Source organism: Ptychodera flava, chromosome 2 (assembly GCF_041260155.1).
Source record: "Ptychodera flava strain L36383 chromosome 2, AS_Pfla_20210202, whole genome shotgun sequence".
Classification (NCBI taxonomy): domain Eukaryota; kingdom Metazoa; phylum Hemichordata; class Enteropneusta; family Ptychoderidae; genus Ptychodera; species Ptychodera flava.
In genome coordinates this window covers 7,040,177-7,063,704 of record NC_091929.1, presented here as the reverse complement: position 1 = coordinate 7,063,704, position 23,528 = coordinate 7,040,177, and the positions used below count along the sequence as shown (strand labels likewise).

The window sequence follows — 23,528 nt, the reverse complement described above, 5'->3', positions numbered from 1 at the left end:
GTGTCTAACTAGCAATAACTTAGCCATCCTACTTATATACTGTGCTTGGCTACGCTACTTATTGCAGCAATAGAGGTAAATCCGTAACAATTGTAAAGTCTGTAAACTACGTTTTGTACTTTATCTACAAACGAGTCTTGTTGACCCCCCTCTTTGTATTACTACCTTGGGAAACAAGGAACAAAACTCGAAATGAGTAACTGTATTTCCTACTGTGGCTAAACACAAACCAAAGAGAGACTTGCTCTAAAAAACAGAGATTAAAAACCCTTTGAGGGAAAATTCTCTCTGAAAAAGCCTAGTCAATCATATGGAATCACAATGCGTGGAATGCAAAGATAGCAAAAATAATTGTTAGTAATGTGAAATGGAATCTGCTAGTCTGGAGGAAGCGCATAGTGTGAACCTAAAAACTTCCTGAACTTTATAAACATATTTCTAACCAGCTTCCTCCCCACCCTACAAAGCATACTTGCTCCTTATATGTTGTCACTTGAACATTTTTCGGGACATCAGATAATAAGCCAGAATGGCACAACTTACTGCAGCCCCTGCGAACAGTTACTATGCTAAACTTGGCCTTAAACTGATGACCTATATATATACTTACTGCAGCCCCTGCGAACAGTTACTATGCTAAACTTGGCCTTAAACTGATGACCTATATATATACTTGTTTCACAACTTAACTGATTGTACCCAACGACCATTTAGGCAAATAGACTTCATACGTCCAGAACCTCTGGATGATTGCTGGAGAGCCTGTTTTTAAAGTAGCAGTAATGCACTCATATTGATAAAGGAAGGTTAAAAAATTTGTCACACTGGCAAACCAGAAAACACAGCTGATTTCCCGTTAAATTGACTCTACTTGAAAGGGGAAGCTGGCTTACAACATTTGACTCTGTACCACGCACGGCGCACAGTTGCTGTACTAAAACTGGGTCTTCAACTGGCAAGTAGATTCCAAACATCTGAAACCTCTGATTGGTTATTGGAAGGCTTGCCTTTGTAAATATATGTGCAAGACATAGCAAGATAGATGAGCCATTACTATAACTTTGAAGTCTTATGAACAATAATCCAGCTTCATATTGATCTAGAGAGGATAAACTTATATATCCTAAAGAATGACTGAAAACAAAAATATATGTCCATTTTGTAAAGTTGATGTTGTTGATTGTTGCCTTGTAGCCCTACTGTCTGATGCAGGATTTGAATATGCTGAGTGGCAATGAGGTTAGCTGCCTTCTTCTTTTGTACAGTTTTTTTTCCATGAGCCATGCCTGTTGGTGAAAACAAAGGGAGAACTAGGCAGAAAAATAATTCGACAGAGTCTCAATAATGTGGTTGCATTATACCTATTACATAGCTAATAGGTTGAGTGGCAGACAGAATCAAACATGGGAAAACCAGTAAAGGAGCCCGGGCAGTAACATGCTGACACTGCCTCCCACATATGACAAGCGGATAAAATAACACTGCTGCTGACCCAGCCGATCCAACAATGTGGGGGAAAAACACAGCTGGGAAACAAATTCCACAAAGGGAAGACGCTGTACCCACAGCAACACCCTACATATTGGACCAGCACAGCCAAATCCAACCATGAGGGAAATTCCACAAGGGAAAAATGCAAAAGCTGAACATACAGCAACACCCAACATAGTGGACCAGCACAGCCGAATCCAACCATGAGGGGAAAACCCAGCTGAAAAACACACTAAATTCCACAATGGGAAAAAGTGAAAATGCTGTAAACACAGCAACACCCCACATTGAGAACCTGTAATGGGCTGTAAGCCCAGCAAAATCCAGCTTAATGGGAAGCAATAAGCAGGGCTGCCAAACATAAACCACATGACTCAGTCTGACGCCACTTTGTTGCAGCAAAAGCTCGACCACAGCAATGAAATGTACGGCAAGCAAACTTTATGAATGAAATGTACAGCAAGCAAACTTTATGAAGTACAATCTTGACAAATGTGAACTGGTTGATCTTGAACACATAACTAGTAATGGTAATGAAAAAGCACACTAGTTGTAACCCAATGTTGGGCGACAAGTCACTCGCGGACATGAAGTCCGCCGCGAATTTATATCTCTACTACTACTGCTCTCATAAATTTGAACTGACAGAAATTACTTTGCGTAGAATCCCTCAGACTGACAGCCTATGAATGCTCAAAAGAAGTGCATACGTCATTTGCCTTAACAAACTGTTTTTACCTGTAGGTGAAAACAGGTATCATATACTTACTTTAGCCCCATTTGTGGATAAGGTAATTGTTACCTACATGGAGTGATGTCAGCGTGACTCTACATCTGCCTTTTGATTAAAAGGACCGTGTTATGGATAGTGTTCTGCAGATATGCCTGTTGTTGATGCTGTGGTATCTCAAGTAGGCTGTTTTGACTGTGAAGATCTCAAGCTGAGTTGAAGCCCTTGCCACTGTTGTAGAAGCTGATGACAATGATGCTGTTAACTGTCTGCTGCTGAAGACAACTACCATTGGCAGGAACCATACCTGTAACTGCTCTTTTACTTGAGGCACTGGAGCTAGCTGCCTTCTCTGTGCTACCTTTTTGCTTAGAGCCATGGCTATGAGCTAAGAAAAGGAAAACTAGGCAGCAAAAGGAAATTACCTGAGTTCCACTGAATAGTTTACAATAAACCAAACCGTTCCAAACTTACGACAGCTGGTCACATGCTAAACTACTGCAAATCTAAGACAGAAAACTGAAATTGCAACGCTCCCTCAATTGGACATGTGCACGACTACAGGTGATGAGGAAAAGAAAAGCTCTGGTTGAGTGGCAGCAAGATCCAAGGCATGGAGAATCCATTCAGGGACGCTGCCCTGAAAATACATCCACCCCTTCCGCAGCCAAAATGTCAAAGTTGCATGCCCAGCCGGTCCCAACAATGAAGGGGCCCTACAACTGAGGGAAAAAACAAGCTGAATAACACAGCTGAACCCAACAATGTGGAAAAAAAAAAACAACAGCGCTACAAGAGCAGCTGACATTCCACCGAAGTGGAAAATGAACAAGCTGTAAAAACAGCAACAACCGACATTGGGGACCTGTAATGGGCTGTAAGCACAGCAACAACTTGAACAAGCCGCGTAGGGAGAAGTATGTAGCAAGATTCACACACATGATTCCCATGTCCTGGTTTGTTGCCACTCTGTCGAAACTTCGACCACAGCTAAAACTTTAAAAAAAATTAAAAAGATGCCAATGCTCGACAAGCGCGAAGTAAAGCACCTCGTACACTCGTACACTCCGATAATCCCGGCGCATACCCGGCGCGTTAAAGTGTACCCCGTCACTGTAGAATACTTGTAGCGATGACCGCCATAACCCGACATGTGACCAGAAAACACAAAGGGATTTCCCGCCAAAGCCTCCCTCAAGTTGTTGTACAGGGCGTCTACACGTGCATTGAAGTCCCGGATGTTTTCTGTACACGGGCCCCGGGCACGATGCAAAACTTAGCTTACAACTAATGAAAATATCCGAACGTTGAAATGCCGATGGAAATTCTGCATGAATAAAATAATCCTATGAGCAAAAGCCGCTTGTGAATCGTGCACACTGCAGAGATCGTTTGTACCGATGCCGAAAATACAAAATCTGGCGAAACGTCTCTCGCGTACGATGTCCTCCGAGGAAGCTACCTCCGCTGGTACCCCTCACAAACACGCTTCGAACAAACAGAAAAAAATGAGTGAGTTCCGGCGCGTATATTGTCCTAAACGGCGTATGAAAGAATGCCCCAAAAGTACTACACGGATAGGGGCATGGTTTCTTGTGAAGAAAGGAATGTTATAAATACCGTTACCGTTGTTAAAGTTCAGATGAGGTCCAGCTGCCGAAATGGCAGTCTTGCCTGGAGGACGTCTCAGGGCAAAAGAGGATGGTACAAGCCCACACGATGCCCTCTTGACCCCCGCCACAGGTGGCGCTGTATGAACGTTTGCAGGAGATAAAATTCCTTACTTTTGTAACTTCTTATATATATATATATATATATATATATATATATATATATATATATATATATATATATATATATATATATATATATTATTGCCTGAATACATAGGTTTATGTGCCCGAGAGCAGGTGACATTTGCCCGACGCCAGGAGGGCACATTGTCTCCTGCTGGGAGGGTACATAATAAAATGTATTCAGGCAATAATATTTTTATTACATGTCTCTTCACAGTTAATGCCATTAAACATTTAGTTATATGCAGGGCATTTTCAAACAATTTACCATTATCGACCTGCATCAAACAGATAGTAAAAAAAATCAAAAGAGTATAGTGCGCGCATGGATATTTTACATCTAGCATTCAGAGTCTACCTTGACGTCGTAAACGTCGAAGGGCTTCACTGGACGGGTAACCATGGAAACCGGTCAGTACATCGTTCACCGGCCCGCTAACTTCCGGGTGTTCCTATACAAATCAATGCACTGATTTGCAGTTACACCGAGGCCTGTAATATATATATATATATATATATATATATATATATATATATATATATATATATATATATATATATATATATATATATATATATATAATATATATATATATTGAAGTATACAGATGACCTTGTGGGAAATTAAAGTGCTCGATTCTTAAGCAGAGCGTTATAAATAATAACACATAAGTACTTCAAGTACTAAGAAATGATATCTGTTACTAAGCTTCATGCATCCTTCAATCTTCAGACAGAAGAGGTGAAATGATTCTTAGCTACACTCTCAATATATGTTCGGGACGTAACATACTATTTGTAGGTGGCGTTAAAATTTGATAAATAATATTTGTTTTGGTAGCGACATTTTGAAACCAACTCAGAGCGTTTGATTAACAGCGTAGATTATTTTGCATTAATAATTTGTAGTTTTTCTTATATACAAAGATTATATCGCTAGCTTATGTTAGAGTCTTGATGCTTATGTAAGAGTCCCGACCCTATTTAAAGGTTTAAAAACTGCAATGATTGCTGCATGGTGCTACAGCAAATATTGTACTGAAGCAAATTAAAGATTTATTTGCATGCTGATAAGACTACAGGAAAACGTTTTGAAACATGTACTTTTTCAAAATAAGCACGTCACTATACATGAACTAATGTCTGATATGGTTCTGTTACAGGCTGTCTTTGACGCTTAACGTGAAGAATGGTGGATTCATTTACATAAACAACTTTGATCAAGAAGACTCGACTGCCATCGATGGCCCATTTTTCTACGAAGGAAATACTGAAGAAAAGTCATCGGTTTATGTTTTCGACTTTTTACCACCTGTGCACTCAGTTTGTCGAAACGATACAGACTGTAGTGCCAAAGTTCTTAATATAAGCCATCCGTACACAAAAAACGTAAGTTTTGCAACTCTTCCGAAATCAATACCAAATAGAAATGTAATAAAAAAATACAAATTACAATTCCAAAGATAGGGCAACATTCATGTCTATGTAAATCTTTATGGCTATAGACGTACAGCTCGAAAGTGTATAGTCACCAAAAAAAGGATCTTCGTTCCACTCACAAGATCCACTATCGCAAATTGTAAATGTCATTTTCATTAATATTCAGCTTATCGACATTCTTCAATCGTCAACTGCTAGATACAGCACGGTAAACATTTTGTTTGGAAGTGTACTAGGTTTCTTCGCAACACAGTGGCCAATTCCCGAATAAGACGACAATCCGTCTGATTTTAGTGCTGCTGTACAATATTTGTTTCTTCTATCATGTTTTTTGTTAGTTTTTTGTTTTATTTTTTTGGGTTTTTTTGTTGTTGTTGTAGGGGGCCTCGGAAAAGTTCCCACTAGTTGTAATAATGAGCAATCGGAAATAATTTGAATGTTTGTTGTTTCTCTACTCAACCATTTTTAGGGGTTATAACAGCTGTAGTCTCTCTACTCCAACCATTTCAGTCTGAGTAATAACAGAGGAACATTGCACAGGTCTTTGCATTATAATTTTTCTCTTTCTAAATGTTAAGAAAAACGTCACCATACGATGGCTTCCAGAAGAATGGGTTGATGAACCCGCTGGTATCCATCATTACGATTGCGAAGCGTTCCAGCTCACCTCAAACACAAGTGAGGACAACCTTGACATGCACTCCAAAACCCCAGTTGCTTGGCAACTCAGCATCCGTCCATGGGACCTCGAAACAACCCTTCCTTTGCCTGACCCAGGTACAATATCCCATTTACAATTCTTTTACAAACAGGATCGTCAAATAATTATATGTCAGCACAATCTGCTTGAACTTTGCCATGGCAAGTTTCTGGGACATTCTCCATGTACGTTGTACAAGACCTGCTTAACCACTAAACGTTATGTTTGTTTTGTAATTAAGGGACTAATTGTTAGACGAAACTCATTGTTTAAAAATCTCCACATAGCAAGAAAATGTTGAAAGACATAAAAAGCATACTTGTGAATGTACTCACTTTGGAATATCAAACTCAAAATGAGTTTTAAGTTTCCATTTACATAATTGTCCATCACTGCTCATTAACCTTACTGATACATTTACTCTAAAGGTGTCTATGCTATTATAATGACACTCTACGACTCCGCCGGTAACTCCGCTAAAGTCAGACGTTTCGTTGTCTACGACGATGTCAGCGAAATTTCGATCACTGTCACGAGACCAATAACAGCGGCAGAAGCTGTCCAAAATGGCGGCGTGTTTTGGATTACCCAATCAAAGGTGAGTAGACGGTAACGGATAACAAGATATGCATTCTCTTTTCTCTTTCTTACTATCAATGCGCTCAACTGACTAAATTGCACCTATCGAGTACGGTGTTAATTAGGGGGCCTTCAGTAATTACAGGGGTAAGCCGGGGTATTGGGGGAGGGTCACCTTTTAGGAAACTGTATAAGAGGGAGGGTAATTTTTTATAAACTTGTCGTGGGGGGCTTCTTTTTAACAGAAGCTGATTTTACGGTCAAACCTTCAATTTTCCATGTGATATTTCCTCAATAGTTCCTGAATAGGAAATCACAGACGAAATACATTAATTCTTTTAAATACATACATATTATTATCGACAAGCTTCACAAGCAAAGAAGAAGCAGTTGTATCCTAAATTATACACCTTAAAACTGATGAAAGACAATAGACAAAAGCATATGGATCGGTTTGCAATGTTAGTATATATCAATCATCAAACATCTAGAAATGCCAGGATATTGTAAGTTTTATGTTTTATATTGGTGAAAGTCCATAGTTCTCTCATAGACTAACATGTGTAGTGAATTAACATTTCGGTGATATTCCAAAATCCAATTTCTGGCACACACATCCACTTGTTGCCACCGTAGTCTGATCAAGTACATCAATATCAATAATCAAGAGTATTTAAATACACATATTTACCTAGTTTTGTATTGTAAAAACATTATTTATAGTTTCCTCATAGACAGCCATGTATAGTAAATCAACATTTCGGTGAAATTTTTATCAAATGTACAGATATATCTTGTTTGCAGAAAAAAATTGTCAATAGTTTGCCTGATACACTCCCGTGTATTATGATTTGATATTTTTGGGTGAAGCACTATATCAGCCACAACTTGCCTTCTTTTAGTTGCGCAAAATATGGTGATCCTCCCGCAAATGTATGACCTTCAAAACCCTTGCATGATAAATTGCGACCCTCCCTCCCTAAACGCCAGCGCCCCCCCTTTAATTTCTGTCCGTAACTTACATAACGACCAATTGTTATGTAAATTGGCTAGAAATTGTTCAGTTATTCGTGGGTAAATACTGCAGTTATTGGGAGGAGGGTCAAGTTTAGAATGTCGCGGAAAAGAGGGACAAGAGGGAGTGTCACATTTGAGACAAGACAATAGAGGGGTAACATTTTACGGAACAGGTGTGCACGCAATTCCTCCGACCCACCCCTCTGTAAATACTGAAGGTTCCCTTACGGTTACATTTAGCATCTGTTCAGAAAATTCAATACTTCGAAGCTAGTATTCCTACATCTACTCCAATGTACAGTATAGTAATTCACTCATGATACCGTCTACACAAGCAATTACTGCTATATAATGTGAGTTGCATTTTCATAATGGCAAGGTCACTAGATCTTGAATATGGTCAGTATAAGGTTATGTATTTTTTCGGTTTCGAAAGTTTGTGATCTTTTTCTAGTAAGATCAGAGCAAATGTGATTTTTCAATTCTCGTTACTCCCTGTATTTATTACATTGAGTACAATCCATTAAAGGCACAGTCGAAATCGATTTGTGCGTGTCTTCAATTAAATGTTGGCAAATTATTGAATATGCAATCAAGTGCATATGTTTTTAATATTTTGCTTGCCTTGTCAAATTTAAAACCTTAAATAATTTTGCGATGATTGTACGAGATTAAATATTTACGTTTTTTATCTACTTTAAGCGATGAAAACGTTAAAATTGACTTGTTTTCGTCGTTTTTGTCCAAATACAATGAACTTGGTATGACGACAAAAAACAAGGAAAATGTAATCGTGTAGATATCCACAACCTTTCATGGGCGTACAACCGTACGATTTAGTTGAAATCGCGATATGTCTATTCTTTATTGGTTCTTGTATAGTACTTTATACAAGACTTCCCTTTTACCCTGTAGGTATCCTTGTCTTGGGACGGACTTTTCTACAACTCTCTGCATCGGGACAAATATATGCTAAACGGGATAGCGGAACTTGAGCCATGGCCAAGGATGTATGACGAAGTCACTGGTCAGCCCCCAACGTCACGCTCGAGAGAGGCGATACACAATACCGATGGTATTGTCTTTTTCCAGATAGATTATGCGATGTCATCGTCAGGCAGCGCTGAACCACACAACTGGACATTAATCAGAGACGCGAAGGTATAATACCAGGCTGCAAACTACCTAATTTATTCCCTGCCCGTCTTCTGCCGAGTCGCTTGGTCTTGAATTCTTTGATTTCGAATTCACAAGTAAAAAATAGAAAAGCCTAATGCTTTACGGCATGCAGCTGATGATGCATATATGTAAAAACCGGTGGATCGAATTTTCCAGTTTTCGCACTAAAATATAAATCATTATATTTCCATGTCCTGCCCATTGCGTTTTAATTGGTCGAGCTGACCCACGTGACTGCCCACAATTACACAGAAATGGGTTGTTTTCATGCCCGTGAATATGAATAATATTGTAAACACTGTAACTTTACGGCTAAAACGAATATTGTGATTTGTGCAAAGATCAGAATCAACCACAAAATGAAATTGAGCATTTGAGGGTCAAGTTTAGACGCTTTTTTTCAAAAAAATCTCCGGGTTTGCAAAATTTTTGCAGCGCGCGCACTACTCACTGACAGGTTGTAGGGCCCCGCTGTCGTTCGCACGGGAAATTTTCGTAAATTTTGACGAACCGAACCCGTTAATTTGGCTTTCCTCGAGCCCGCGCCCATAAATAAACGTTAATGGTCAGCGCGTCGTCCGTTATTTCTTTATTAATTTAACGCTGTTTGGATCGCTGTACCATCAACACTTAAATCCATCGTTCACGTCCACGGAAGAAATCGTATATTTAATGTCGTGCCTTCATTTCAGATTGAAATCTACATTCCGCCACCCGATCCGGAAAGCCAGTCCAGGAACGAACGCCTGACGGTTTGGCTCAGAGCGCATGACGTCATTGGTCATACAGCAAACGACAGTGTCGTGTTTTATATAGACAGAACAAACCCCGTCATCACCAATGTGACTTTCACCGAGGACAGCAAAAGGACACCTGGGGTCCAAAGGTCACATTCGAAACGAAGATAAACATTTTTCAAATGAATATGCATTCCATCAAAAGAGAGAGAGAGAGAGAGAGAGAGAGAGAGAGAGAGAGAATGAATGAATAAAGGACAAACAGACAGAGGAACAGACAGACAGGCAAACAGACAGACAGAGGAACAGAAAGATAGAGACTTCCATGGAACGCCGATTTTAAACACAATTTACTTCAATAAACTGATAATCAAAACCCCAAATCCGATTGCAATGTCTTTTTAGGATAAAATAACACCATTACTAAATGTTTGCGTATTTGCTCTATTCCTTGAAATGCATGATCATGGTTTGGTTTGTTGATTCAGGGTCGTAGTAAATGCACACGACGGAGAGAGTGGTATTTTGAAAATCCAATGGAAGCTGTTTGACAGAGTGAACTCATCGTTGATGTACGGGGAGAGAACTGTAAATGGAGGACCTTCCTCGGTGAGCAGTCAAATACAGCAAATATCTTTAGTACTACATACATAGATTAATAATTGTACTTGAACTCCTACTCAATACACGTAAATTAAACAACACAAATAAAAAATGACTCCCATGACTAACACTTATTTAAAGTATCAGGTCCACTGTCGGACGGCAATACAATACACTGCAAGGCACACAAACAAGGAGACAAACACCTTTATAGTATGTATTAACTTACTACTCATATACTAAGTTGCAAGTGAATTGGCACATCTGAAATTTATTTCTTTATTTTTACACGAGCTCATCTTATGTTATGTTATACAGTTTTGTTGTTTGTCAATCACTAACGGACATTCTAAAAGATTTGAGCATTTGCAACAACTTTACAGGAGCCATCAAATCCACCTTGCTCACCTGCAACATGTTCGTGCATTCCGACCCTTGACCTTTGTTCTTACCGGGAGCATCTGATAGACCTTAACATCAGTGCCTTTGAGGATTTTCCACCAAGTAAAACTGCATGTACATTTTTCATTACTGTTCTCAACAACGCTGAACTGAGAACGGAGGCGGAATTAGAGGTAGGTGTACCTTCTCTTAGTGACAATCTTGCTGTGAATTTTTTCTCTAGTTCTCACCGATAAACCAGTTATCTTCATGGTTACGCGTGCGCCATTATCAGTATTTGTGGTGTTGCCGGAAATTCAGCGCCACCAACAGCTTAAGGTTGCTCTAACTGCTGAAGTAAATGATCGCTGTCGCAAACATGCCTCGCGTAAGCAGGCCTAAGATAGCATATTTCTCTCTAAACTTGAACTTGCAAGTGATATAAAATAGTGTCGAAGAAACGAAGATGTAATAAAATATGATTACAAAAGACACAGGTATGTTGGTATATACCGAAATTTCTCCTCAAATTACGGATTTACTGAAGTTTCTCCCTTAAACGAAACACGCCTCGAGGACAGATATTCGGACTCACTCTTGTCTGCTCTTAGTAGTGTTTTTTGCGAAAATCGTAAAGTTAATTTGTGGTCGTAAAATGAATATAGGGATCTGCCGACAACCGTTTCAAATCGCTTATATCGGTCACTTTAGGTAAATGTGTTTCTCTACATTATAATTTGCAAGGTAATCTCTGATGTACATTCTTCATGATTTTGAAAAATGCTGCCTCGAAGCTTCCTTTAGGTGCAAAACGTGTAGAGCTTTCATTTTCAAAGCGTGTACCTCTTTAAGATCAGTCTTAACTTTACACACAATTGAAAGAAAGCTGATCCAAACACTGTCGATAAATAACATAGGTTAAGGTATAATCTTCGGCTGGAATGCGTTTGGATAAATTACGCCATGATGTCAAGTCGCTGTTGTATCTTTTCCATACGGGTTAGTATTAAAGTAGAACGCGCTGTCTTCTAGAGCTACGCGCCTCGAAATTGAAAGAAAAAAATTGCTTGAACTTTCTGTATTCAATGTTAACCAATTCTTTTCGAAATAAAGAATTAAAATAATGGGCCATCGTAGATAGCTGGTACCAGTGAAACATGAAATAACCCAATATTTCGGACACTTGAAATTCAAAATGACCACCTTTCCCGAACTACTGTAGGGGGGAAATTTAATTTTGTAAATAAAAGTTTCACATTTTTTAACCCTTCAGAGTTATAAAATAAAATGTTGAAAGTCCCAATATCTGTCCCAGAGCTACAAAATTTTACCAGAAAGTTTGACTTGTTGCCTAATGAGTCTTGTAGCCCTTAGACTTACACAATGAAAAGTGATGCACGATCAAGGGACTGGCTCTGCGTCCATAGGCAGCCAATTCTCCACTCTCAAATCATTTTAATATATTGTCTTCCCAATCAATAGGTAGAACTGAATGCGGAACCACCGGATATCAGCGTAACAGTTACTGCTGGTGAATCTTCAGCAATATTCATTTCTGTTCCTGCAGTTTCTGTTGTCATAGTCATAGTTGTTGTCATTATTGTTGTCATGCACAGAAGAGGGAAACTAACAAAGGTAATATATACATATATATATATACATATATATATATATATATATATATATATATATATATATATATATATATATATATATATATATATATACATATATATATATATTGCAAATGTTCAAATCTTTTAGAATGTCCGTTAATGATTGGCAAACAACAGTTAGTGTAGTGAAATTGTGACGTGAACTGGTGACGTAAGTCCAGATGAACAGTCGAATTTATATGTTAGGAAATGTTATATACTAGATTTCATCTATGTCTTGCCTTGTGTGTAAACTTTTTTCAATACTAACTAGTCTTGAACACTTTATAGAACACAGAATCTCCGAAGTCGGCGAACCTGAAAGATGAGTTTGCGTTGACGCCACAGGTTAGTAGCCCTCTCATGGATGAGTTAATAGATATTAACGACATAATTTTTAAATTTTCACTTTGCCTTTATACACGATATACAGGCTTAATCAATTTTACTCCATATCTTGTGAATCTTTATAGATTATTAACAGACCAAACTAATACCTCCTGAATCGAAAACAATCATAATATACTTACGCTCGGAAAAGCTTATCAATGGGGTGTAAAATGGGTGGGTAGATTGCGTTAGGGTTAAAATCTGAAGAAAGTGCGGTTTTTATTATGCCTTTGTTCAACTATAGCACATTATAAATGGCACGAATGATAACTCTTCCTGTGAAGAGGAAACGGGCCACCCATAATTAACGATCAACAACAACCATGCAGTAGTTCTATGATGCGATCAGTAAGTTTGAAATTTAGAATGATAGGCTTGTTTAAATGATTGTATTTTTGTGAGGACTAGAATATGCTCTCTGATTTCTTTTTAATTTTTAAAAGGGCTCGTTAATCGCATATCTACGACAAAGTAACACATAGCAAATCTTCGAGCCTACAACACACGCGGGATGGAATACTTATATATTATAACGCAATTCAAGCAGGTTGGAAAGAAGGAAATTTTTGTGTACGATTCTTGGCTTTTAATTTTTCGATTATATTGTCATTTCGAAACTTGCGTTTGTATGTAATCAGTGTGAGAAAATTTTCAAAACGACGAGATAGCTGAATAGAATTACTGAAAGAAAATCAAATAACTTCGGTCACTCTACAAACCAACCAGTTTTGATAGGACACACGACCAATTTAAACGAACTATACAAGCGCCAGAAAAAGAAACTGAACTCAAGATACCCAAAGAAGTAAAAGATTACCTTACGGACAAAAACGTAAAGACATTTTCTTTGTGCGCTAAGAACAAATAGCCATGAGAATGAAATAACTGACTAAAGAAACAAGGACTCAAAATGAACTAACAAAAATATAAAAAAACATTTTACTTTACCTTTTTTTTAAAGAACGTACTTTACAAAAACATTTTTACTTGCATTTTTTATAACTGTGACTTTTCTTAAGTGTTTTTATCAGCTGTTGAGTGACACATTGACATTTGCTGTGATTTTATTGTGTGAGATCTCGTAGTGTGCGGGGTAACGGCCGGCTCCATCATACTGCCTGATGTCACACCCCTAAGGAGCAAAATTCTGTGTTTCACGATTCAGTATGACATCGCAACAGGAATTTTATCTACATCATGTTGTATTGTATACTTTAATTTTTTAGTTACCGTTGTGTATTTTTTTACGTTGCCTCTCATTGTCAACTCGTGCCTTTAGTTATGCAAATTACCCTTTGTATGAAATTCAATTGTTTTACTTTCGCTGAATGCCCGGATTCTCCACCATGTCACGCGGGAGGGGTTTTGAGCGGGGGAATATAATGGGGGAATTTCACTCACTTGGTAGGGCTAACTCGCTTGGCTAAGGACTTGGCTGGGAGGTACCTTTACAGAATCGTGCTGACATCCGAATAGATCGTCACGAACACTGGGAATTTATGATGCAAAATGAAATGTGTAAAATTTAATTAAATAAGCTAACTCGAGCACTTACGCAAACTACTGCCTAAAATTGCCTAGTTAACAAAATAGTGCGGGGGTAGCGGAAAGCGAGATGTCTAAATCATGGAGGAGAGGAGCGTCCAGCAGTTGTCTTGTTCTGCGTGGTCTTCCGGTCGTCAGGATTCTCCTCCTCCGTCGATCCTCTCAAAACGTATCTTTTTAGTCCCTTTTATTCTTATTTTAACCTATTGTTTACACCCGCACGCTTGCGCCAGTCATGTTATGAATACTTAATTGTCAGCATTGTTTATCACCGTCATGGGGAATCTTATGTATGTGGAAGTTAGAAATTAGCTTGAATTTTGAAATACCCACAGCCCTTATCCAACGTCAGATTGATATCATAACATTCTATCGTCATACTCCGAATCGAATTTTTTAGTGCGAATGTGATGTTTTCTTATTTTGAACTCTTTTTAACAAACATATTACAGGGCCCCGAGTCATTAAGCCTTGGAGATATTGTGTATGAAGGGTTTGTAGATAATGAGCATGTCAATCATCAAAGCCTTGGTGACGTCGAAGAAGAAAGGTATCAGAGCCTTCCCAATTCCCGTGATGCAACATATCAAAGTCTCCAAGGTGTCGAAGACGTCAAGTATGAAAGCCTTAAGAAAGCTGATAAGTCAACAAGCGACTGCGATGGGACGGTTGATTTGCGATGCAAGCCACAAGTAAACTCTAGTAACACAAATAATGGAGGGCCATCGCTGGTGAACGCCAACAGATCAATGCGAACGCGTGAGCAAGCTGAGATATCATCGGCTGGATTGATCCTGATGGACCTTTTGAAGCCGGGCATACATAAGGCCAAGCTGTCGAATATGGCCACTTCGGGAACGTTCGTTGTAGTGGCGAAGTGTTTGAAAGGTGAGTAAGCTGACCAATATAAACACAGGATTCCTTGATGACATTAGCGCGAGTCATTTATTTATATGATGCATACTCAAAATTTAAGTTTCTTCGAAAACTTGTTTATATTCTTACAATTCCAGCTTTAGATGGCAAGTTAGATTTCCTCTGGCAATGGCGCTAACTTTCTACAACATACACTGACTTTGTTTCCTTGATATGAATAGACTTCCAGACGGTTGACATACAATTTCAGCTACCGATGGCCTCGCACTATCCCGTATCCAGGTGTAAAAACTTTTATATCTACCCATGTCATTTTACAGTGTGACCAAAAATATTCAATTAGATTGTTTTGATACAAAATATGAAATGAACAAACTAAATACAAAACTAAAAAATGCAAAAAAAAAAAAAAATTTTCTGCGTAAAGATTCCTCCTCCGTAGTACAGAAAGAACATCTGATGAATGAACTCGACGTCATGCTGTCAATCACTCCTCACGTAAACATCATTGAGCTGTTGGGATGCATTATCACTTCAGGATCACGTGAGTGAAATATTACCTTTGATGATCGTCAGAAACTCCCAGCAAACATGTATTGGTCAGAAGTTCATACAAGTTACCGCCGTTACTCCCTGTCATCTGAGTAAAGGTTTTGTCAAAATCAAAACGGTAGTAGCAATTTGCCGAAGGTTTGTATTAAAGCTGTGTACGCCTGGTGAAAATACCCCTTCTCATGAGTTGGTGTTTAAGATATCTTCGAAGTAATTTGAAACCTTGAAACTTATAATGGAAAGTTTAACGCGGCGTGACGCTGTAGTTTCCCTGTCTAACACATTACAGTGAACAGAAATGCCAGGCACACATTACATCTATAAACATAAAATTGTATCGAATAAATATATGGCGATTAACTATTGTGATTAGGAAGAGGTGTAAATCTGAATGTTGAATGTGATTAGGGCATTAAATTTTACAATTACTGTCATAAATGTTTCCACGCCTGTGTTACAAATGAATGATTTTGTGAATTCGTTAAAATTCGTCTCTTGACTTCCGCTGAAAGGAAGCTTAAGATTAAACGTCAAAGAAAGTAATTACAAGTGGTATGTGTTGTTGACTTGCAGCAAAGCCTTGTATTGTCCTGGAGTTTGCAACCCATGGAAGTTTAAAGGATCTATTGCATAGCGTCAAAGACGGGGAGAGCAACGTCGATAAAGGAACGCCATCAATGTCTGGTGATGAACTTCTTTCCTTTGCTGATCAAATAGCATGTGGAATGGAACATCTGGCGACTCTGAAGGTATTCATGTTGGTTTCATAGCGGAGATGACATAGCGGCTCAGCTATGAAGCTACCGTCAGGGTTATCAAATACAAAAATTCGTCAAAATCAAAGTGGATCTCTCATACATGGCTTGCTTTACCCGCTTTTATGTGGATTGTCAATAAGACAAAGGTCAACATACTTAAACAGGAAAGATAAGATGTGGCATCAACGTTCAGCTTAAAGTTTGAATTCAGAGGGGTCACTTGATAAGCGAAGCTCTCATGAAATATTATCATGTGAAGAGGATCCCGGGATAAGATCAACATCAGTCAGGTTATATTGGCATGGATATCATTCATGTATATTCATGTGTATTAATGTATCATTCATGGAATATTCAAACACACCAGTATTTGATCAATAGGAAAGTTAACATATATTACTGTGACAATGCTTTACCATTAAGGACAAGATACAGTTTGAAAATCAGCTTTGTTACATGAAAGTATGTAACAATTGACATTACAATTTTCTTTTTCCTGATCAAATATTAAAGATTATACACCGGAAACTTGGAATTAGAAACATTTTCCTTGGAAAAGGAAAGATTTGCAAGATTGGTTGCTTTTCACACGCAATGAAAACCGACAAGGAATTCGAAGAAATACGAGACTGCCAAAAGGTGAGTGTGACAGTATTTAAAATATTCAGTGTTTCGAAACATAGGGTCTATTAAAACCTACTGCAGCCTATAAGCATATTTTTTTTTTTAAATTTTTTATATTTATTAAATTCGTTATTTATTTGTTCATTATTATCTTCGTATCTGTTTCTTTATTGTTTTTGCTTATATCTGTCTCCCCCTATTTATCCATCTACCTAATATATTCTTCCCTCTCCCGAAAAAAAAACCCAACAACCCTTAACTTTGCTGCGGAATCACTTTAACTGTATGCATGATACAATGCGCCCTCCGTGTCCAGAAGGAAAACACATTTACTACATCTGTGAAATTTGGATTTAGCAACCTATTGTAAAGTTTTTGGTGACAATGATTAACTGGTAAACGTGACGTCAGTCGATCTTATGATATTTTTAATGTCATTTTAACAACGATTTTAAAGAAGTCATTAAACTTAGTCAGGTGTATGAGCAGACGTTTCGAACATACTTACCTGAACCGGATTAATATTTTATAGGGACGTCTGCCTCTTCGTTGGATGGCACCTGAATCACTGAAAGAGGGCGTCTTTTCATTGAAAACTGATGTTTGGACGTATGGAGTGATGCTGTGGGAGATTATTACACTTGGTAGGAAATCCAAATATTATCTAAGCGTCAGTTGATCAGTGCATCGTTCATACGTATTTCGAGCTCACAATGTCAGCAATTGTGAACTGATAATATAATGCTATTTAAATAAAGATATATATCTTCAGGTGCTGTTTTTCTGAAAACTGAAGCCAATACGAGGTCATTCATCAACTGTTTTACCAATGATACTGCAGGGCTCGAAATTAGCGGTAGTCCCGCGTCCACTGACTACCAACTTTTCCCTTGGGCTACCAAAAACCCATGAAATGGTAGCCCACAGGGACTACCAAAACCTGGGACATGAAATTACCTAGTGAGCGACATGATGTTGGTCGCTGTGAGATGACCGACGCTCATACAGTCAACCCAGTCAAAATTAAAAGGCGATATGCATTCGAATTTGTTAAGACAAACTTTCAATAAAATATCATTATGTTAACTGATGTACTTGGATGACAGGCTCGGGAAACGATAGCCAAAGAAAATTTATTTTTATATTTATTTAATCACAATGTATCAATCACAATTAAATACAAAATTATCCAAACTGCAAAGAAAAAGCTATCAGGCCATCCACAAATTACGCTTTCCGAAGTGTACGAGATCATCCCATGATAGTGTACTATGGTGGAGAAATATAGTCAAAATTGCCACGAAAGTATTGGGAACATGACTCTACCAAGTTGTCATCCTGAAATTCATAGCAAGCCTATTATAGCCATGTTATGTTTACATGTGTTGAGTGAAAAGCTGTTGCCATGTGAACATCAAAATTTGCACATAATGTCTGCGTATGTGTGAATAGGTCGTCAAACTTTGAGGCGTCACCGTTGTCCACTACATATGCTATAAACCGTTCTCCTAAGGCTATGATCTGCGGGTATTGATGTCAAATGACTAGAAAATTCACTTCCTGGATAGAATCATGAAAAATAAATATTTCATTGTCTAGATATAAATAAAAATATCCTTTACAAAACAATTCTTCCGTCATGCATGGGCTACCCTGACATTGTCACCGGGCTACCAACTTCAGAAAATGGTAGCCCAATGGGACTACCAGGGAAAAAAGTTAATTTCGACCCCTGTACTGGAAAGTATGCAAAGTCATTATAGTATGGGTGGACCTTTCTTTAAAACTTTTTGTCCTTACAGTACCTTTTATTCTGTTTGTCCTGGGGATAATAGAATTATGTAAAGTGTCCTTAAAATTTCAGGACAAACACCCTACCCTGGAGTGTCGAGTCGAGAAATAACAGAGTATGTATTGAAGGGACGTTGCATGGAAAAACCTGCTCAGTGTACTGGACAGCTGTAAGTCGAATATCTTAACATTTTGTATTCATATTAACATCAGTTTAGGGAAATATCTGTAATAATAAAGGATGGATGTGTTATTTAATATCGAGAATGAAAAGAAGAGAAAAGACGATGTTGGCTCCAGAGATATGTATTGTTGACTTCATTATATAATGCGATAGATTCTTGAAATGTCCTATGCTTACGGTATAAACCTGGCTGCAAGGCAAAGATTGGTCAACAACGCCAGTACAACATATTCGCAAACCTTGCCGTTATTGAGAACGGACCATGCCATAATCAACGAAGATGTTCTGGATTGCAGCTCTAGTCCTTCGAGTACCATTCATTCTTTGCAAATTTACTTCATAGCTAACGCTGCGAATTCCAGTCCTTTTTCTCTGACTTCTCTTGTCTTCCATTCTTATGTGGACTTTCCTTTCACTCCGCGCTTTGCAGGTACTCCCTTATGTTGCTATGCTGGGCACTTAATCCTCGAAATCGTCCTTCCATGTCAGTGTTAGGGCGGGAACTACGTTTAATAATACAGAACAGATATGTAAGTACCAAACCAAGTCTTTTGAGCTGTGAATGACCGCAATTTTAAATCAATATAAATATAATAAAACTGTTAGCCCTAGATCATCGATGTTTTAGTACCGCTGGGCTATGAGGGGTATTGAAAAGGGCGATCTGGCTCGAACATAGAAAACAATGTAATGTGTGTTGTACAACGTTATCGCTAAAAAGCAAGCTCAGCCAAGTACTGATAAGAACTTGACAGAATTAACAAAGTGTTTCGAAGTAGGATGCTCTTCCCTGTGTGTTGATGTAGAGGAACTTTTTATCAGTTCTAGTAAGTTTTAATGATGTTCCAAGTATTAGCAGGGATGTCAATTTATCTGTTGCAACGTTTGTTTACTTCGGCTGATTTTTCGAATTAGTTGCCAGTACACAGCGGCGCTTGCTTAACAGTGGTTATGATACGTCTTATTCTGGCACATGATGATGATCAGTGTTGCTAGAAACACACTGTTATCTAGTTTGGCTAAAATGACAATGTTTTTCTGATATCACATGACCTATATCGGTAATGAACGGATGCAATAGCCCTTGTGACCAGATAACCGGAGTTCATGTTGTCACGCATTACGTATAAAGCAAAATAGCCAATAACAGCGATCTGACATCGTGTTGAATACGCCATTTCTTCAGACTTTTTGTGATATGCAGTTATATGTATCCCTGAACCATCCTTTGACTTTCAGGTATTGGATGGTACAGCGTCAAACTTCAAACCATATGAGGACATTGACTGAACACAAAAGGTGACATATATGTCATATTCGCAGACATGGAACCATGATATTCGATGTGGTACAATTCCAAGTTCTTAACTATATCTAAAGTAACACCGCATCATGCAGTAACAGTGACCGACCGCTCTCCAGTAACTAGTCCATTTTTCGCTGATGAAATATAGGCAATTTAAAGAGTTACTTATCTCAGTAGATTCATACACACAGCAATCATCAGATATATTTCTGCCGAAATTCTGTTGTATTTTGACTTTGCCTCGTTTGTTAACTTTCTTAGGTGTCGGCAATATACTAGTTAGTAACTTTTTTACAATCTTTTACAACAGAAATGCACAGTTCTAATGTCATGATTGGCGCACTTACACGACGTACGCTGTACTTTTATCTGATACTAAAATACAGTAAAATAATACGATGGTTTCAAACGGGACTCGAACCCACAACGTACGGCACCAAATCACCTAGCGCAGAGGCCAACAGACAAACCGCTCGGCTAAAAATATCGGTAAACTCAGACAATTATGTATATCTTGTATAAACCGGTTTACTCGCTGATCTATATTCTCTTGGGAATGTCAGAATCTTGTTAAAATATGGGAGATTTCCCCAATAAGGAGTAGCCCTGATACGATACTGAGACATAAGACTTATTCTTATTAACATGATTCTATATGTTCTTAGTTCGTTTCACTCTGAGCTTAATATAACTTTCATTTAGAGCAACTTACCTACGTATACGTTTACTCTTCGTTTCTTTGTTTATGAACAAAATTTCTCGTTATCATTCAAAATAAATATCGTTAATTTTGTCTGTAAAGGAATGAGTGTCATTTTTATCAATTTAAAACGTGCAAGAAAATCACCAAAACTCTAAGTGCTTTTGATGACAAATTAATAATAGGTCTGTGTGATATAGCCATTCCGAGTTTATGAGGACACTGCATGAGTTTGCTTGCTCTTGCCATACGGGTTGCATATCATCAATTTCAACGGTGACAATTTCCGACAATTTTATTGACGATAAACAATGTAACACATACGCATATTAAGAACTACTATTGCATAGTACTTTCATTAGATTATTCACAAATGTACAATTACAGCTACCTGTCGATCGGATTGACTGTGTCATTATTTTCAAAGTTGTTGCTGTTGAATCAGTTTAGAGCGGTGATATCATTTGAAAAACACAAAGTACCATAAGCCAACCGCATGCACTTTTGTTTTGTTTTTGTATATCTTTGACATTTAGTTTAATAATTTCTCGTTCAACTTATTCAACAATAAATTGACTCCAATTGTTTGGTTCTTATCATTTATAACTAACAGCTCATATGTACGTGACAAATCACTGTTAGTAGGTCATAGGGTCATCCACTCCCACAATTATAATTGTGAGACAGACAAAACCCGTTCATGGTTGTCGAAGGGGAATTATATAGCTAAGCAAGCATATAGGAGAGAGATCATTGAAAAAAAAAACAAGGGCTAACCATCAACATTCTGCTTGTTGCATTTCCAAAACCATATTATAATAACATAATATGATGCTTTTTTTGTATATCCACACACTTTTCAGAACGGTTAGCACAATAATAAATTGAGCCAGAATTTACATGTTTATGTGGGCTGTATACAAACACATACTGTCAGACCTGATACAGGTGGGTAAATAGAATATAAATAAGCCTGTCAGACAGACACTGGTCTGTGTCATTATCTGGCACGCTCCGTAATTTGCCTTTGGGTTTTCTGTAAAAACGAATAGAATAGATATACGTGTCGTTTTCTTGTACAAATTCGCATTTCTGTTCCAAAAACATCTACTTTAGCTATTGATTCATACATTTGGTGATCACGAGGACTCAAACATGGTATATAGAAGTACTCCTTTTCGAGGCAAATATTTGATCACTTTAATTGTTAGTCGACTGTTATTGTAAGTTGTCAGTTGTCAAGAGAAAAGGGATGATTTGTCCGACATGTAGTTGTCATAGTTCGGTATCCGCGACAAAAAGGCCAGATGAGATTATTACGGTCATATTTTGTTATTGGCACTAATGTTCTCATTACCACTAACATACAAATACATTGAAATTCATAACTGTAGATCCGATTGGATTTGAAAACCATGAAATTTCGACTTCATCGACGGCACGGTAAAACACATAATCATAAATGATAAAAATAAGACTGTCTGATACATTACATGAAGCTTCGGTATATTGTCTCCGATTGTCAGTTTGCAGCTATGGTTCATTTGCTGAGAGCTCTTCCCATACAACACTTCAGAATCTGTGCACAGTCTGCAGACACCTCAATGTGCGTTCTTTGTATAACATTAAGAGCAATAATTCCATTGATCTTGCTCACTAAGTACTATTGAATAACATACATATCGTGTCAGTTTAAACAAACAGTTTGTATTGACTTCCCCACTTAACTCAAATACCTCGTGTCACTTAGTGTGACATTCCGCCTGACTTGGCTTGGCTACACCCTACAGCTACTCATGACCAACTTGCTATAGATACGCTTTTATACTCCCAAGTTGACCTTGTGTCAACTTCCATTCAATGTCATGCGAATTCAAATAATGCAAGTGTAACACTCATATGGACATTTGCTTTCTCTCAATGCTTTTCGCTTCCTCCTTGACCAGCCATATGTCATAGAAGGCTTAGCCACATATGAAAACGAAAGCCCAGTTTAAGAGGGGCGTATCTCCTATACTTTGACACAGAGGATACTCCCCTCCTGCACTGGGCTGTCGGTGTTCTGAACGGACCAATGACATTGTTGGAGTGCCGTAAAAGGCTCGTTATGCTGTAATGTTACATCGAGGTATTAGAACGATATCACATTTGCTGTTAAAAAACTCCAGCAACAGCCAGTTTATGAAAGTGGTTCGATGGTAAATCCTGACTTCACTTAGAAGGAACATTCTGGTGAAAACGTGGAGCATAATTGAGTTATTTGAACGACTACGATCCCAGCCTAGAAAAATCGACATTTCGGTAAGAGTATTGTGTATTTTGTATCAGTTTCGTTGCTGTTGCAAAGTAATAGATCATTTTGAAACGGTTGTAGTTACAAATATTGATCAACAAAGGATATTATGGCAGGGAACCCAGGCATCGATCCAGCCCTAATATACCAGGGATATCTATAGATAGTATTCTCAGTATCAATACGTTTTTGCGGAAGTTA

At 38.1% G+C, this 23,528-nt stretch overlaps 2 protein-coding genes across 2 annotated transcripts; both read left to right on the top strand.

Annotated features, from left to right (window-relative positions):
* The first annotated feature begins 4,342 nt into the window (after nucleotides 1-4,342).
* Nucleotides 4,343-9,840, top strand: LOC139124106 (uncharacterized). Its single transcript, XM_070690253.1, has 6 exons — nucleotides 4,343-4,428; nucleotides 5,181-5,406; nucleotides 6,036-6,234; nucleotides 6,586-6,755; nucleotides 8,669-8,914; nucleotides 9,625-9,840. Exons 1-6 carry the CDS (start codon nucleotides 4,343-4,345, stop codon nucleotides 9,838-9,840), a joined length of 1,143 nt encoding a protein of 380 aa, XP_070546354.1.
* Nucleotides 9,841-10,130: 290 nt separating this feature from the next.
* On the top strand, nucleotides 10,131-21,530 carry LOC139152401 (tyrosine kinase receptor Cad96Ca-like). Its single transcript, XM_070725527.1, has 12 exons — nucleotides 10,131-10,278; nucleotides 10,656-10,851; nucleotides 12,140-12,288; nucleotides 12,600-12,656; nucleotides 14,696-15,131; nucleotides 15,547-15,663; nucleotides 16,245-16,420; nucleotides 16,943-17,068; nucleotides 17,586-17,697; nucleotides 18,918-19,014; nucleotides 19,459-19,558; nucleotides 20,268-21,530. The coding sequence occupies exons 1-12, from the start codon at nucleotides 10,240-10,242 to the stop codon at nucleotides 20,316-20,318; spliced, it is 1,656 nt and encodes a 551-aa protein (XP_070581628.1). The 5' UTR covers nucleotides 10,131-10,239; the 3' UTR covers nucleotides 20,319-21,530.
* The last annotated feature ends 1,998 nt before the right edge of the window (nucleotides 21,531-23,528 follow it).